Source organism: Aquarana catesbeiana, linkage group LG05 (genome assembly GCF_042186555.1).
Source record: "Aquarana catesbeiana isolate 2022-GZ linkage group LG05, ASM4218655v1, whole genome shotgun sequence".
In the NCBI taxonomy this organism is placed as follows: domain Eukaryota; kingdom Metazoa; phylum Chordata; class Amphibia; order Anura; family Ranidae; genus Aquarana; species Aquarana catesbeiana.
The window spans coordinates 460036889-460054242 of NC_133328.1; the positions used below are offsets into that span (position 1 = coordinate 460036889).

General features: G+C 40.9%; 1 protein-coding gene across 10 annotated transcripts in view; it reads right to left on the bottom strand.

The window, feature by feature from the left end:
• PTPRM (protein tyrosine phosphatase receptor type M) overlaps positions 1 to 17354 on the bottom strand; it is a 1075005-nt gene that overhangs the window by 694682 nt on the left and 362969 nt on the right. For all 10 annotated transcript variants that reach the window (XM_073631370.1, XM_073631374.1, XM_073631369.1 and 7 more), the window contains exons 4-5: positions 4189 to 4267; positions 498 to 613 (exon numbers count right to left, since the gene is read on the bottom strand). In XM_073631370.1, the coding sequence (XP_073487471.1) occupies positions 498 to 613; positions 4189 to 4267 (195 nt within the window). The remainder of the gene's footprint in view (positions 1 to 497; positions 614 to 4188; positions 4268 to 17354) is intronic.

A 17354-nucleotide genomic window follows, 5' to 3' on the forward strand; every position in this document is an offset into this window, starting at 1 on the left:
CTAGCAATGCACTTAGTGACTATTGTTTTTCCAAGATTCTATTGACAAGCACATAGTCATTTTATAGATATATACAAGATTTCAGGTATTTGTTACACATTGAAAAACATAATACTTGAGCATATACAGCCAACAGGATCCCATACTGTTCATGTTACTTATCTTGACCAGACAAACCAAGATAAAAAATCAATTGAGTTGAAATCAATAGAGCTGGCGGTGCTTTAGTTTTAGGTGAATTATTGACGTTTTAGCTGTACCATCTGCTAAATTGTCCAGAGAGTGATTAAAAGTTGTATTACAGAGCTTATTTGTTGCAACATATGTAGTATATTATATACCTTAAAAACCCACTCTATGAACCAAAGCCAAAAAAGACCCCATTATTTTAATAATAGTCATACCATGATAGTATTATTTTTGATACCCTGTAATCTGCACAAAAAAAAAACCTTATTCAAAACTTGCATAGCATGCTAAAACAGTAAAGCATTTACCTGTAACCAAAGTCTGTCACTTGCTGCTGTTTTTCCATTTGCTGTACATGTGACGGTGGCAAACTGACCAGCATTTACATCATCTTTTTTAACCCGTACAAAATGTGGTGTTTTACCTGAAAAATACCATTAGACAGTACAATCAATTAAAAAAATGTATCACATACAAAGTTTTAACATGGCCATTACATATGAAGTCAAATAACCAATAAAACTGGTGTAACTGGTGAAATATATTCTAGGTCTGCTGTAAGCAAAATTTTTACTCAGTGGCAGTATATCTATGGTATCCTATAAAGTCACAAAGGGAACCAGGGGCAAGGAGGAAACAATAAAGTATCCACCTTCATCCTTCTGCCTAAACCCACTGTGTGTTCCAAAGAAATTAGTGCTTATCGACTAATTGCCTCAGTGGGGTTCTCTACAATCACAGTAGTTAATCCTCAGTACTGTAGAGCAGTGGTCATCAACTCTGTCCTCAGGGCCCACTAACAGGCCAGGTTTTATGTATTACCTTGAGGTGATGCAGACTAGAATACTGCAATCACTGACTGGTACCTCCTTCTACCTGCCACCTTCAGCCCAGCACCTGCACCCTTACACCACTGCGCTCTCAAGGCCACTGTTGCAACATCGGTGGTCACTGAGCCAGGGTTGTACGAGAGGCCTCCCTCTGCTCATCAGGCTCAACCGTCAGGTACGTGACAGGTTGATTTACTGTGCATTGCAACTGCATTTTGAATTGCACTGCAAGTGCACTTCAAGTGCTTTTACTCTAGATCTGAGGGGAAGCTCTGCTGATTTCTATCACCCAAACATGTACAAGAAAAAATGCTGTTTCTTTATTTTCCTTGCATGTGACTGAGTATTCTTTGCCAGTGTTAATTTAGTCGACTAAAATGACTAAAACATTTTCGTCGACTAAAATGACTAAAACATTTTAATTGACTAAATGAATACTATTTTAGTCGAGTAAAATACGACTAAAACTAAAGCAATTGAGATGACTAAAATACGACTAAAACTAAAAGCCATTTTAGTCAAAAGACTAAAATGAGACTAAAACTAAAATGCCATTTTAGTCCTAAGACTAAAATGAGACTAAAACTAAAATGCCATTTTAGTCAAAAGACTATAACTAAAACTAAATTGCAATTACTGAAATGTACTGGAGATTTTAGTCGACTAAAACATAGGACATTTTAGTCGACTAAAATGTACTGGAGATTTATTCAACTAAATACGACTAAAACTAAAACAATTGCACAAGACTAAAATGGGACTAAAACTAAAATGCCATTTTAGTCCTAAGACTAAAATTAACAGTGTTCTTTGCAAAGTGAAGCCTTACCTAATTTACTAAGCTCTGAAGCAAGTGCACTTGTAGTGCACAGTATATTTGCCTTTAGTAAATCAACCCCATTGTCTGTGAGCAAGAACATGTAAACATGTCCCCTGTGTAATTCCTAAGATGCAGATTTATATTTTTATAGGAATATGTCTATTCAAGTGGTGTGTTTTCCAGTGTTGGGGTATACAGTTTACCAGAAATATATATATATATATATATATATATATATATATATATATAGAGTCAGGTCCATATATATTGGGACATCGAAACAATTCTAATCTTTTTGGCTCTATAAGTCACCACAATGGATTTGAAATGAAACGAACAAGATGTGCTTTAACTGCAGACTTTCAGCTTTAATTTGAGGGTATTTACATCCAAATCAGGTGAACGGTGTAGGAATTACAACAGTTTGTAATTTCCCACTTTTTAAGGGACCAAAAGTAATGGGACAGATTAACAATCATCCATCAAACTTTCACTTTTTAATACTTGGTTGCAAATCCTTTGCAGTCAATTACAGCCTGAAATCTGGAACGCATAGACATCACCAGTAGCTGGGTTTCATCCCTGATGATGCTCTGCCAGGCCTCTACTGCAACAGTCTTCAGTTCCTGCTTGTTCTCGGGGCATTTTCTCTTCAGTTTTGTCTTCAGCAAGTGCAAATGCATGCTCAATCGGATTCAGGTCAGGTGATTGACTTGGCCATTGCATAACATTCCACTTCTTTCCCTTAAAAAACTCTTTGGTTGCTTTCGCAGTATGCTTCGGGTCATTGTCCATCTGCACTGTGAAGCGCCGTCCAATGAGTTCTGAAGCATTTTGCTAAATATGAACAGATAATATTGCCCGAAACACTTCAGAATTCATCCTGCTGCTTTTTCAGCAGTCACATCATCAATAAATACAAGAGAACCAGTTCCATTGGCAGCCATACATGCCCACGCCATGACACTATGACCACCATGCTTCACTGATGAGGTGGTATGCTTTGGATCATGAGCAGTTCCTTTCGTTCTCCATACTCTTCTCTTCCCATCACTCTGGTACAAGTTGATCTTGGTCTCATCTGTCCATAGGATGTTGTTCCAGACCTGTGAAGGCTTTTTTAGATGTTGTTTGGCAAACTCAAATCTGGCCTTCCTGTTTTTGAGGCTCAACAATGGTTTACATCTTGTGGTGAACCCTCAGTATTCACTCTGGTGAAGTCTTCTCTTGATTGTTGACTTTGACACACATACACCTACCCCCTAGAGAGTGTTCTTGATCTGGCTAACTGTTGTGAAGGGTGTTTTCTTCACCAGGGAAAGAATTCTTTGGTCATCCACCACAGTTGTTTTCCGTGGTCTTCCGGGTCTTTGGTGTTGCTGAGCTCCCCGGTGCGTTCTTTCTTTTTAAGGATGTTCCAAACAGTTGATTTGGCCACACCTAATGTTTTTGCTTTCTCTCTGATGGGTTTGTTTTGTTTTTTCAGCCTAATGATGGTGACAGCTCTTTGGATCTCATATTGAGAGTTGACAGCAACAGATTCCAAATGCAAATAGCACACTTGAAATGAACTCTGGACCTTTTATTTGCTCCTTGTAAATGGGATAATGAGGGAATAACACACACCTGGCCATGGAACAGCTGAGCAGCCAATCTGTCCCATTACTTTTGGTCCCTTAAAAAGTGGGAGGCACATATACAAACTGTTGTAATTCCTACACCGTTCCCCTGATTTGGATGTAAATACCCTCAAATTAAAGTTGAAAGTCTGTAGTTAAAGCACATCTTGTTTGTTTCATTTCAAATCCATTGTGGTGGTGTATAGAGCCAAAAAGATTAGAATCGTGTCAATGTCTGAATATTTATGGATCTGACTGTATATGTATATATATATATATATATATACACACACACACACACAAATCAACTGCCTTCCAGCAATAATGGAATTATATATTGACTCACTTAAGACCTACAATATGCCATAAACAGATGCAATCTATTAATTTCATTAAAACGTATGTCCTTAAAGACTCTTTGTGTGGGTGTCCTTAGGTTACCATACTACCCACATGTATAGGACAACATAGAAGTAACATATAGTTTCAAGACAGACCTCTGACAGACAATGCTGCTGTTCGAAGGGTATTTCCTTTGCTTAGATAGAGGAGACACCATAAGACAAGAAGTATGTTACTGTGCAAATCCCAGGTCAAAAAAAGCCTATAGATTGAAATTAAAGATGTTGTTTTTGTGTTTGGAAACACTTTAAATAATGTCCAAAAGCAAACTTGAGAGCCACTACTTTAATCCATGCTAAATAGAGAAAAAAAAGAATGCAAGACTTACTGCAGGGGTGTCCTAGAACTTTTACTTCATCTATTGCAATGTATCCATGTTGATCTGAGGTAATAACTTCAAAATAAACCTGAAAGTATTAACAATATAAGATAAGTCCCAAATATAATATTTTCAAATCTGAGCTGAGAATAAAACAGAACACATAACAGGGTACAAAAAAATTATTTTTCCATTTGTATTAGGAAAGGTACCTATTCTAATCAGTAGTAAAATTCCAACATTTCCAAATTACATATGGAAATACATAGTCTAGCTCCATTTTTTACTACAAATACACAACAAAGTTACATAGTTACATACTTAGGTTGACAAAAGACTCTAGTTCAACTAATAGAAAAACAAAAAAACAAAACAAATAGAAAACCTACTTGTACACAATTCTGTTCCCACATTTAACCCAGAGTTAAAAAAAGAAATAAAACATAATCCATTTTTCTCCTGGGGCAAAAATGTATTTCTGATCCCCCAGGAGGCAATCGAATATTTCTTGGATCAATGACCCGTGGTGTTATTACCTCTAATGCCGTGTACACACGGGCGGACTTTTCGGCATCAAAGGTCCGATGGTCTTTCCGACAGACTTTCGATGGAGTTACGACGGACATTCGACGGACTCTCTAACGAACGGACTTGCCTACACACGATCACACCAAAGTCTGACGGATTCGTACGTAATGACGTACGACCGGACTAAAATAAGGAAGTTCATAGCCAGTAGCCAATAGCTGCCCTAGCATCGGTTTTCATTCGTCGGACTAGCATACAGACGAGCTGATTTCTCGATAGGAACGGAGTTCCGGCAGAAAGATTTGAAACATGTTCCAAGTCTAAAGTCCGTTTGATTTTTGACAGAAAAAGTCCACTGAAGGTCCGATGAAGCCCACAAACGGTCGGATTGTCTGACGGATTTGTTCCGTCGGATCAGTCCGGTCGAAAAGTCTGCCCGTATGTACACAGCATTAGTGTTAGACTACAGTTGGACTTCGGTAACGGATATAACATTACTGGGGTAGGAATGGTCAGAGCAGGTAAATCAAAGGTATTTAATGTTTAATTCCAAGCAAACCGCTAAATACTTAGTTAAAATAGTTAGATACTGTATATAACAGTATATATCTGCCACAGAATTCATTTTTCCGTCCGTCCAATCCTTTTTCTGTCTGTGCCAGACAATACAGGAATACTGAAGACCTGAGTTTTCTATGCAGAAGTTAAGCAACAAGCTAGGTCACACCCGACCAGCAAAGAGTGTTGGTCCTCACTCTTCCAACATGATTGTTGTGTACAGGGCATTGTATAAGTTGTTCTTCCTAAAATATTTTGAATGAGCTTTTAATTAACACATAAACGCATTAAAATGTGTTTTAAAGTTCAGCTTTAATTAATAGTTATTTTTAAACAGTATAAAAGTGGAACATAGCTTTGTTATTATTCTGTAATACCTTGCATTCAAAGTCAACATTAAGTGGAGCATTGGTGTTGAGAAGGAATACTTGGGTTTTACCACTGCCCAAAGTGCAAGGGTGCCCTTATGTGTGTATGTTATGTATTTAAAGAAATGGTGACATTCTTTAAAAAAAATGTAATTAAATTTGTAAACACTAAAGACAAAGCTAAATCAACATAGAGATTGATGATGTGTAGAGTGACTATCAGATTCCTTGGCTTTGTTGTGTGCATGGCACCTGTCTGGGCATAATTATTGCTTATGTTTGTTTTTAGATGCAGCAGAAATGATTACACTGATTATAAGTAAGGGACGTCCCTAATTAGATCAGAATTTTTACTTCCAAATGTTGAACACCACATTGGCACAACACTGAGACAGATGTAATCTGCTTGTTCTACACTATTTCAGGCTTTGCATGATTCACATGGGTAACCTACATGCAAAGCACTGATGTGCTATTGTAAATTGTTTCTGATCAATAAATGGTGTTGTGTTGGTAATCTATGTGTCTATAATGGCCTTGTCACCCATCTGTCTTCACAAAGCACAGTTAATTTAGCTATTTAAGAAAGCAATTACTTGGTAAATTATCAACGAGAGAAGCATGGTTTTCATGTGTGTAGCACAGTATAGCAATCATCATAATTTTTCAAGAGCTGTTAATAAAATCAACATTTTACAATAGTATGTTTTTCCTGGGAAAATGGTAATATATATTATGATGGATATACACATGCTAGGACCTAGGCTTGAGATTACAATTAGGTCTATATGTGACCCAACCTGTATTATTACTAAGGTTGTTTACATGTTTGTTAAAATTGGGGTACTTATTGAGCATTGTCAAATTCTGCCAAGTGCCCCCAGCTGAGAGATAATACACTGTGTGCTGGGATGTACAGCCTAGTATACTATACTGTGTTTACTGGTTGTAGTTTAGCCTTGTGCTGACCACAATGCTGCATGCAACATGTGGGCTATTGATGTAGATTGCTTCTCTTGGGGGGCATAAATAAGCTCTTCTGCATCCGCTGCTCATAAGAAAACAGTAAATGTTATCAGGGACATTAAGAGGAGTTTCCATCTGTCAGAAATGCTTGTAATAGCATAAAAAGGTCTTCCAACTAGTGGAAGTGGAGTCTTTGTGTGAAGGGGCAAGCCTTTCCTCTTCTTGGTAAGAAAGGGGGAAAGTGACTAAATGTATCATGTATGTCTCATTAACTAAATTACATAGAGGCAAGTGCTTTTGTGTGTACATGGAGGAGTCAATGTCTTAGCAACAATGCCTAGATAGAAGATATTTAAATGTTCTCAGCTGAGAGACTGCCTGGACCCACTGTGATATCCAACAAAAGGAGAAGGTCTGGCAGGCAGAGTTGTTTGAAATGCATTGTTTTTTGTGGAATAAAGCTTAGTGAAGCCTATATGAAGTTTGTGGTCTGCCCCCTGTAGCCACAGCACCTGCTGCTAGCAGTGGAGCGTTAAAGGGGTTCTAAAATCTCCAGGTTTTTCACCTTAATGCATTTTATGCATTAAGGTGAAAAACCTTCCGTGCTGCAGCTTCCCCCAAAGCCCCCCCTTTTTCTTACCTGAGCCCGTCCATTCCAGCGATGTGCACAAGACCAGTGACTCCAGCCGTTGGCTCCGCCCTCACTGGATAGATTGATAGCAGCAAGAGCCATTGGCTCCTGCTGCTGTCAATCAATTCCAGTGACACGGGAGTGGGGGCAGGGCCAAGCCTTGCTGTCTGTGTCAATGGATGCAGCAGCAGGACTCGTGAGTGTGCCCGCACGAGTGCCCCCAGGGAAAGAGGCTCTCCATGGCACCCAATAAAGAGAAGCTGGGAGCTCCGCTGAGGCACCCCAGAAGAAGAGGATCGGGATATCCAAACAAACAAACTTGCTGCTCCAGGTGAGACAGGAAGCCTAATGATATCATGGGTGACCGCCTTGGTTCGCCTACGCATACAATCAACACTGAAGAAATGGCTGCACTGGAGTGCAGCCACTTCTTCATTGTAGAAGAGGACCGGGGCTGCTCTGTGCAAAACCCTTCCACAAAGCAGGTAAGTATAGGCAGGGCAGGACTTAGGGTGGTGGGGGCCCTTGGGCTTGAGTCACTTTCGGGCCCTACCCTTCTATACATATGCACAGCTCTATAAAACAGAAATAGAAAAGGACAAGGTGTGCCAGACTCAGAGCAGTATTAAAGAACTTCTGTTTAAAAAGACAAAACAGCCAAATGGCTACTCACAAAGGTAGATAATATATAAGAGTATAAGTGGGGGATACTGTACTGGTATTCATCCTGGGTCCACGATTAATAAAAGCAATAAAAGTAGATAAAATGATAATTACCGTATTTATCAGCGTATAACACGCACCCCAAGTTTAGGAGGGAGGTTTAAGGAAAAAAAACTTACATTTAAATGCCCATCAATGCAGCCTCATCAGTGTCCATCTGCAGCCTTGTCAGTGTCATTGCAGCCTTGTCGGTGTCATTGCAGCCTTGTCAGTGTCAGTGTAGCCTTGCCCCAGTGTCATTTGCAGACTTGACAGTGTAGCCTTGCTCCAGTGTCATTGCTGTCTTGTCATTGCAGCCTTCAGTTTAAAAATGGTGCCGCCGAGATACAGAGCCGGATGTCCTGTGTATCTCAGCGGCTTTCGGCCAGTCTTGGCAGCTTTCGAAACTGGAGAGGCCCGCGGGCCCCCTATTGGCTGGGGCCCGTGGGCTTGAGCCCAGTCGAGCCCAGTGGTAAGTCTGGCCCTGAGTATAGGCATGTTTGTTATTTAACCAGTTAAGGACCAGAAGATTTTCCCCCTTAATGAACAGGCCATTTTTTGTGATACTGCACTGCGTCGCTTTAACTGATAATTTTGCGGTCATGCGACACTGTACCCAAACTAAATAGACGTCCTTTTTTCCCACAAATAGAGGGTTTTTTTGGTGGTATTTGATCACCTCTGCGTTTTTTATTTTTTGCGCTATAAACAAAAAGAGAGACAATTTTGAAAAAAAAACGACTTTTTGCTATAATAAATATCCCAAAATGTTTAAAAAAAAACAAATTTCTTCATCAGTTTAGGCCACTATGTATTCTTCTATATATTTTTGGTAAATAAAATCGAAGTAAGTGTATATTAGTTGGTTTGCGCAAAAGTTATAGCGTCTACAAAATAGGGGATATTTATGGCATTTTTATTATTATTATTCTTTTTACTAGTAATGGCGGTGATCAGTGATTTTAGCGGGACTGTGACATTGCGGCGGACAGATCGGACACTTTTGACACTTTTTTGGGACCATTGACATTTATATAGCGATCAGAGATAAAAATAGCCACTGATTACTGTATAAATGTCACTAGCAGGGAAGGGGTTAACACTAGGGGCGATCAAAGGGTTAAGTGTTCCCTAGGGAGGTGTTTCTAACTGTGGGGGGGTGTACTGACTGGGAGTAGAGAGAGATATCTGTTCCTGATCACTAGGAACAGCAGATCTCTCTCTACTCCCCTAACAGAATGGGGATCTGTGAGCGCGCGCCCCCTAGAGCCCTTAAAGTGGCCGTCATACAGATAAGGTGATCTGCGCAGGGGAGCCAACATGCTGCCATATAATGACAGCGGATGGTCAGCAAGTAGTTTAAAAAAAAAACCTTTATAATCACTTTTAAAGTGTTTGTTAACCTAAAAAAATGGATCCTGTTCCCTTAAAGCATGTTATACAGCCCAATGCTTGTGCTGTGTAATTTGCCCCTTCCCCTGTAACACCTGAAATACCTGACTGATTCTGTCTGGTTCTGCCCTCCCCCTGTAAACTGACGACAGTTTATGATGGCTGCTGAGCCCTGACACCATGGTCAGCTTACGTGCCTTTGTCATCTGCTGTTATCTGCAGCTCTCCTGTGTCTCTCTCTGTCCTCCTCCCTCTCCCCTTCCTGCCTGTCAGCTGATACCAGCGCTGCTCTGCTCTCCTCCCCGCTGCTCTAAATCTATGTTAAGTTCATACCATCCCCTCTGTTAGATACAAACAGTATCCTAGTCCTAGTCCTAGTGCCTGTGTTTTATAAAATAAAAGTTTTCACAACGCATCCCGGTACTCATGTGACTCCTTGGCTTTCTCCTCCCCTGCTGATGTCAGGGGGAGTGCTCGGCCCCGCCTGCTAGAGCTGTCAGATAGGGAGAGGAGAGAGCCAAGGAGTCACGTGAGAGCCAGGAAGCGATGTGAAAACAAGTAGAAATCAGCTTTTTTTTTTTACTAAAGCACAGGCACTAGGACATATGTTCTTATCTAACAGAGGAGATGGTATAATCTTAACATAGTGACTTAACAACCACTTTAAGTCCACCCAGATTAGCTTTCATTTTTTGATGCCCAACAAGTTGGAAAATCTCTGTGTGTGATACCCTAATGCTGTTAATGGTCAGGAATTTCCAAATCTCACTGCAATCTCCAAAATGTGAGCTCTAAATGATTTTCCTTTAAATTTTAATCAGCCTGAAATTGTGTAGACCAGCCTTTGCCACCTCTACTGAACATGCCCCAGCAGTTTCAATTCCCTTCTAAGCTATTCATTTCCTCCTTTTTCTTATATGTGTAGCCCCCTTGACTATAGAGTTACTCATGTGGGCGTGTACACCCTGGGAAAAATGACAGCCCACTCCCTCCCTCCTCCTCCATGTCTTCTAAACAGCTAAACACAATGGGGACAGGATATCACATACTGATTGATGGAGGAATCACCTTTCTGTAATTCTAAGCACATACAATCAGTAGACACAGGCTGGAGGGGCATAAAACAGACTTGACTGGCAGACCCTCCTCCTTGATAGCCCACACCATGTTTTTGCTCAAAAATAATGATTTGAGTTCAAATACATATTTGTTTCACAATTTAAAACATTTATTTAATAATAATTATGTATTTTTCCTTTGTATTTTGAAGATTGTGTTTTTTTTTTTTGAACATGCGCCCACTAGCAGAGGACTAGAAGCTCCTCATGCTGATGTTTCCCTGCAGATGGGCTGGAAAAGAGCTGGATCAGGTGGTAGCTGTATATCAATTTTAAAAAAGGTACTTAGATTTTGTTTATTAAACTACATTCAGTGCCATAATCCATATACTGTGCATAAAGAGAAGGGATAATATAAATTAAATAGTGTGTTTTAAGTATCGCTTTAAAGTACAGGAAAAATGCTTAACAATTCAAAATTTGTATGGTTGGATTGTAAGTGAATGCTCCACTTACTAAAAGTTTAACATAATCATATAGCCTTTGCTGAACCTGAAAACCTGAGGGTACAGTACTTTTAAAGGCTAGATAAGCCAGGGTCATTTAAGGATCTGCCAGACAGTTACAGCTCATTAAGCTTCTGTCTGGCAGTAGGGCTTAGCGAACCTGGCCAGGTTTGGGTTAAGACGAGTTTTGGGAACCCAGCAGGATGTCTGCCAGCCCTGAACTTACAGCTGAACAGCCGGGAGGTGACACTAGATATTTTTCTGCCTTCTTTTCAAGGCTAATAAGCTATTGTTGAATAAAGGGTATGAGTAGCTGGCCACTGCAATGGTGGACACGTATGAATGCAGCAGAGAGAGGGCATTTTCAAGGAGCTTAAGGGATAATACTGAAAATCCTTAATATGTATACTTGGGGGGTACCTTAAAGATGTGGAATTACAGAACAGTACAATAATCTTCTAAAAGTGACAGCACACATTAAAAAAAAAAAATAGCATGGGCTTCCCCCTAAACTGTCATCCAGACACTTATTTAGGCATGCAGCCTGGGTGGACAAGAACTAAGGGCAGTGAACATGTAGCCCCTTTCCTGTACCAGACTAGACCGCTTGGCTTTCAACACTGGGAGAGCACCTTATAAGGGGCATGGCAAAGACCCCCCCCCCCTTGCAGAGGACCTTGTCCCGATGTTGAGAGAAGACATATAATGGAATCTGGAAGCCCTCTTTATAATAAGGAGGCACCCAGATTTCCCACCTTCCAAGAGGAATAAGTATAGGGGTACATTAGTACCCCTTACCAATTCCCACAAAGAGTCAATAAACACACCACACAGTGAAAAAGTATTTTATAACAACACAATTAATAAAAATAAAAAATTAAATCATAAATCTAATCATGGCATCCAGAAATTTAAACCCTTTTCAATCACCATTACCCAACACCATCCATTGTGAACCCAAGCAGATGAACGGTGGGTCCATGAACATACAAGGTTTACCTTGGACATACTTCTGACCCAAACTCAAATCGCCTCAATGCCAGTCAGTTGTGGTCTGCAAGTACAATGCTGCAGAATCAACTTAATTAGCCATTTCCCAGAAGCCCTTTCTCCTTTTGTAGTGGGTGCCGCATTCAAGTTATCCTCAAAATAATTATAAATATCCAGACTGTATAATAGCTGAAACAAATTAACTCCAAGGTTTGAAATATACACAGATAAACAGCTGAACAAACTACAAGTGGCCTTCAACTAAAAGTGTATAGCAGCACATCTTTAGCTGTCCTAGTTAACCACTAAAGCATTGACACCAATCAGCTGTCACAACAGGGGATGGCAGATCAACTCTGACAAAGAAAGACAACGCACTAGAAAAACGCGCTTTCTGCTCTGTTTATCTTAAAAAAAAAATCAGTGTTCGCCAAGTATTCTCTAATGAAAGACCAGGGTGAAATTAAGTGGTTCTAAAGGCAGAAGGATTTTTTTTTTTTATCTCAATGCATTCTATGTATTAAAATAAATAAACCTTCAGTGTGCAGCAGCCCCCCTCAGCCCCTCTAATACTTACCTGAGCCCTATCTCGATCCAGCAATGTGCACGAGAGCCTTGGCTGTCTAGGACTCTCCTTTCTGATTAGGTGAGACACAGCAGTGAACGCCATTGGCTTCTGCTGCTGTCAATCAAAGCCAGTATGCCAATGAGGAAAGAGAGGGGAATGGACACACAGAGCAATGGCTTGGCTCGAGTGCCCTCATAGCAAGCTGCTTGCTGTGGGGGCACTCGGCAGGAGAGAGGAGCCAGGAGCGCCGGTGAGCCAGGAGCACTGGTGAGGGACCCAAGAAGAAGAGGATCTGGGCTGCTCTGTGCAAAACCACTGCACAGAACAGGTAAGTATAACGTTTTTTATTTTTAAACAAAAAAAATGGACTTTAATATCACTTTAAGAGCGCTGAGAGGCTTAAAGCTGGCCATACATGGACTGAAATTTGGCTGGTTCAGCAGGGATCAGACTAATTTCAATCCATGTATTAGCACCATGGTTGTACAGAAGTTGATCTACTGACTTCTGTACAAACAGCCTGTTGGGTCTTTTCTGAGCAACCAGTGCCACTGGCAATAGATTATTGCATTCTGATAGCAGGTCTCCCCAGCATCAGAACACAACAGCATAGCAGGAGGGAATCAGATCACTTGTTCAACCCTCTGTTAAACGGAAAAAAAAAAAAAATGTATGGGCTACCTTAACTCTTAAGAGACACGAGGGTTGGTTTACTAAAACTGGAGAGTGCAAAATCTGGTGTAGCTGTGCATGGCAGCCAATCAGCTTCTAACTTCAACTTGTTCAATTAAAGGGGTTGCAAACCTTCTTGTTTTTTCACCTTAATGTATCCTATGCATTAAGGTGAAAAAACACCTGGCAGTGGCCGCCCCCCCCCCCCGTTTTACTTACCTGAGCCCTGGAACTTGACCCGATGGGGACGTGCTGTCTCTCTGCCCGGGGTTCTTGGCTCTTGAGTGGATAGATTGATAGCAGCGCAGCCATTAGCTCCCACTGCTGTCAATCAAATCAAATGACGCGGGCGCTGGGGGGGCGGGGCCGAGTCATACATTCGGCAGCTATGGTGGACTCGGGAGCGTGCCCGCAAGGTAACCCCCTCAGGAGAGCGCTGCTCCTAGGGGGTTATCTGATGTGGGGAGGAGCCGAGGGAGCCGCCAGGGAACCCCAGAAGAGCAGGTGCCACTCTGTGCAAAATGACCTGCACAGTGGAGGCAGGTATGACATGTTTGTTATGTAAAAAAAAAAAAAAAAAACCCTTACAATCACTTTAAGCTTTCACAAAAAAAAAAAAAAAACGGAAGCTGATTGGTTTCTAAACAGAGCTGCACCAGATTTTGCACTCTGCAGCTTTAGTGAATCAACCCCACTATTTGTACAGATGCATTAATTCAGTGTTGTCTGCTATGTATTGCTATACACAAATGTAACACATGCCAGTGTTCATGGCCTCTTGCTCACTCAGTGATTTTATCAATACCTGCAATATTTAATGCTCCATCTCCCTTTTATAGAAGACGACAGCCATGTGGGTATGAATGTCACTGCTCTCTGACAGGGCTTCAATGGAGGGAGGTGTAGCTGGCATGTGATCTCCTATCATAGAGGAAATCAACATCAAAGATTGTTCTGCCTGGCTGGATCCTGGTACTGCTTCTCTCATGGGTCTGTCATGCAGGCGCAAAGTTGATTTTAAGCTGGGATGTAGTTTTTGAAGCAGGTAAATGTTAAATTCTAAATAAGAAGCAGAGAAACAGTAGGTGAAACAAACAAAGCATCCACCTATGGTTCCCCATGTAGTCCGAAACACAATTGCCACCACCTAGAAGCTGTTATCTGTCCTTGGTTACTAAGGACACTGTTACCTTTTAGACATACTGTATGCCCTGGCAAAGGTTTTTTTTTTAAACCTAATTTTGAAAAGAATTTTAATAAAATCTACAAATAGTGTCACTGCTCTGAAAAAAAACCACTGTTATAGGGCTACTATGATATTTTTAGAAAAAACTCAATTATCAACACAAAAGAAAAATATAAGTACAGTGGAACCTTGGATTATGAGCATAATCCGTTCCAGGAGAATGTTTGTAATCCAAAGCACTCGCATATCAAAGCGAGTTTCCCAATAGAAGTCAATGGAAACTAAGATAATTTGCTCCGCATTGACTTCTAATACATGCAATACCGCATGTGGCCAGAGGTGGAGGGGGCGCCAGAAAGCTTTGGATATACTTGGGAACAGCTCGGCTGAACTCGGAAAGCCTCAGAAAGACTTGGAAACACTCAGCAATGGAGTATTTCTGAGTGATTATGAGTATTTCCGAACGGCTCCGAGCGGCTCCGAATTGTTCCGAGTGTCACCGGCGCCCCCGCACCTCTGGCCAAATGTGGTACTGCACACCCCATTAGCTTGAATTCTGCTCGTTTTGCGAGACAACACTCGCAAACCGAGTCAGAATTAAAAAAAAAAAAAGTTGCTCGTCTTTCAAAACGCTCGTTAACGGCGTTACTCGTTAACCAAGGTTCCACTGTACTATAAATCTTTGTAACCTGCTGCATTATATACAACATTTATTAATGCATAATGCAAAAAAAGATTTCAGTGCTGCTACCCATATAGTCCACCATCAGCAGAGCTCACAGGTGCCTGATCCACAGTCGCCCATCTGAGAGTAATAGTCCATAAAGATGATCCGCACAACTGCTATTGCTCGATAATCTTGCTTATAATTCAGGAAACCACAGTGTACAATATGCAGATGCAATCATTCGACGAGTTTCAGGACACACGGCTTTAATCATAATTAAAGCCGTGTAGGGTGAAACGCGTCAACTGATTGCATCTGCATATGCGGATCATCTTTATGGACTATTAATGCATAATATAAAAGATACAAAACATACAAAATATAGGTTTAGCTTTTTAACCACTTGCCGATCGCCTTCCGCATATATACTGCGGAAAGGCGGCTCAGCTGCGCAAATCGATGTACCTGTACGTCGGTCTGTGCATGTGGTACTTGATGTCCGCCGGCCACCCACAATCGCAGTGAAGAGAGGCAGAACTGGGATCTGCCTATGTAAACAAGGCGGATCCCCGTTCTGACAGGGGAGGAGAGAGAGATCAGCTCTTCCTAGTGATCAGGAACAGCGATCTCTCTCTACTCCCAGCGAGCCCATCTCCCTGACAGTTAGAAAGCACCTCCCTAGGGAACACGTAACCCTTTGATCACCCCCTAGTGTTAACCCCTTCCCTGCCAGTGCCATTTACACGGTGATCAGTGCATTTTTATAGCACTGATCACTGTATTGGTGTCACTGGTCACCAAAAAGTGTCACTTAGGGTCAGATTTGTCTGACGCAATGTCGCAGTCTCGCTAAAAAAATCGCAGATCGCCGCCATTACTAGTAAAAACAATTAAAAATAAATAAAAAGCCCCAAATCTTTCCCCTATTTTGTAGACGCTATAACTTTTGCGTAAACTAATCACTATACGCTTATTGCAATTTTTCTTTACCAAAAAAATGTAGCAGAATACACATTGGCCTAAACTGAAGAATAAATTTGTTTTTTTATATATTTTTTTGGATATTATAGCAGAAAGTAAAAAAATGTTTTTTTTTCAAAATTGTCGGTCTTTTCTTAAGGCAGAGGTGATCAAATAGCACCAAAAGAAAGCTCTATTTGTGGGAAAAAAAGGACGTCAATTTTTTTGGGTACAACGTCGCACGACCGCGCAATTGTCAGTTAAAGCGCAAAAAATGGCCTCATTAATGAGGTAAATCCTTCCGGGGCTGAAGTAGTTAAAAACAACCCATTACTCAGAACCTGCATTAGTTTTCTTTTTTTCAGGTTTTTTTCTTTATATTTTATCTGGTGATCCTGCTATTAAAGCTATACTTCATCTTTACTCTCAGCCTTGCACAGCTGTACAGGCTCCCTTCTTGTGCTGAAATTGCTTACTCTGATTTCACCACACACTGTGACCTTCTCATAGTGTGCATTAGAAGCCGCAGGCATTTCAATAGAGCCTAGCTCATTCCCTGGCTAGAAAATGTCCAGCATCATATAGCCCTTTCCTCCCTAGTATTACTGTCCATGGCTCATCCCATTTATTCGTTGGATTTCAGTTTTATCAATCATGAAAGCTAAGCATCACATGTGGGTGTTACCTGTGAGGGGGTGGCATGCACATACAGCCTTCCTAGAAATGGCCACTCCTCCAGATTAGTAGCCACACATCCAGGTATTGTGATTTTTGCATAACCCCTTCCAAGAGCCAGTCCATTGCTTGCATCAGAGCTAAGGGCTGTTGAGAGCAGTACTGAGGCAGAATGCTATGATGTTTTCAGGAAGCTGTGTACAGCACACTGGCAGCCCCTCCCACACACCAGGACCTGCCTACGTTGCATAGAGAAGCACAGAGACCCAGAGATGAGATAAGGTATGTAATAGAAACAGAAAGGTTTTATTATAAACAAAAAAAATCATTATCATGTTGATGGGGTGAAGGGGGGATTAGGTAAGGCAAAATATAAACAAATGAAGCTTCAGCTTTAACAAACTTCCTCTCCAGAGGTCACAACACACACTCATTGTATTGCTCCAGAGGTGACAACACACTCATTGTATTGCTCCAGAGGTGACAACACACACTCACTGTATTGTATCGACAGAGGTGCAGTGTGTTCACCACAGGAAAGCAAGTTTTTAGACTACAGAACACCTCCACTCTCCTTGTTTCTATAGCATATTGGATTGGTTTTCTACAGTTCTGGCAGGATCAGCTTGTATTTTTTGCACTTATTAAACAGATATAACAAATTACTATCAAAAGCATACTTAACAGACCAAAAAGAAGCAAATAAGGGACGTTCATTGTTAGGGTTTACATACACTTTAAAGTGGTT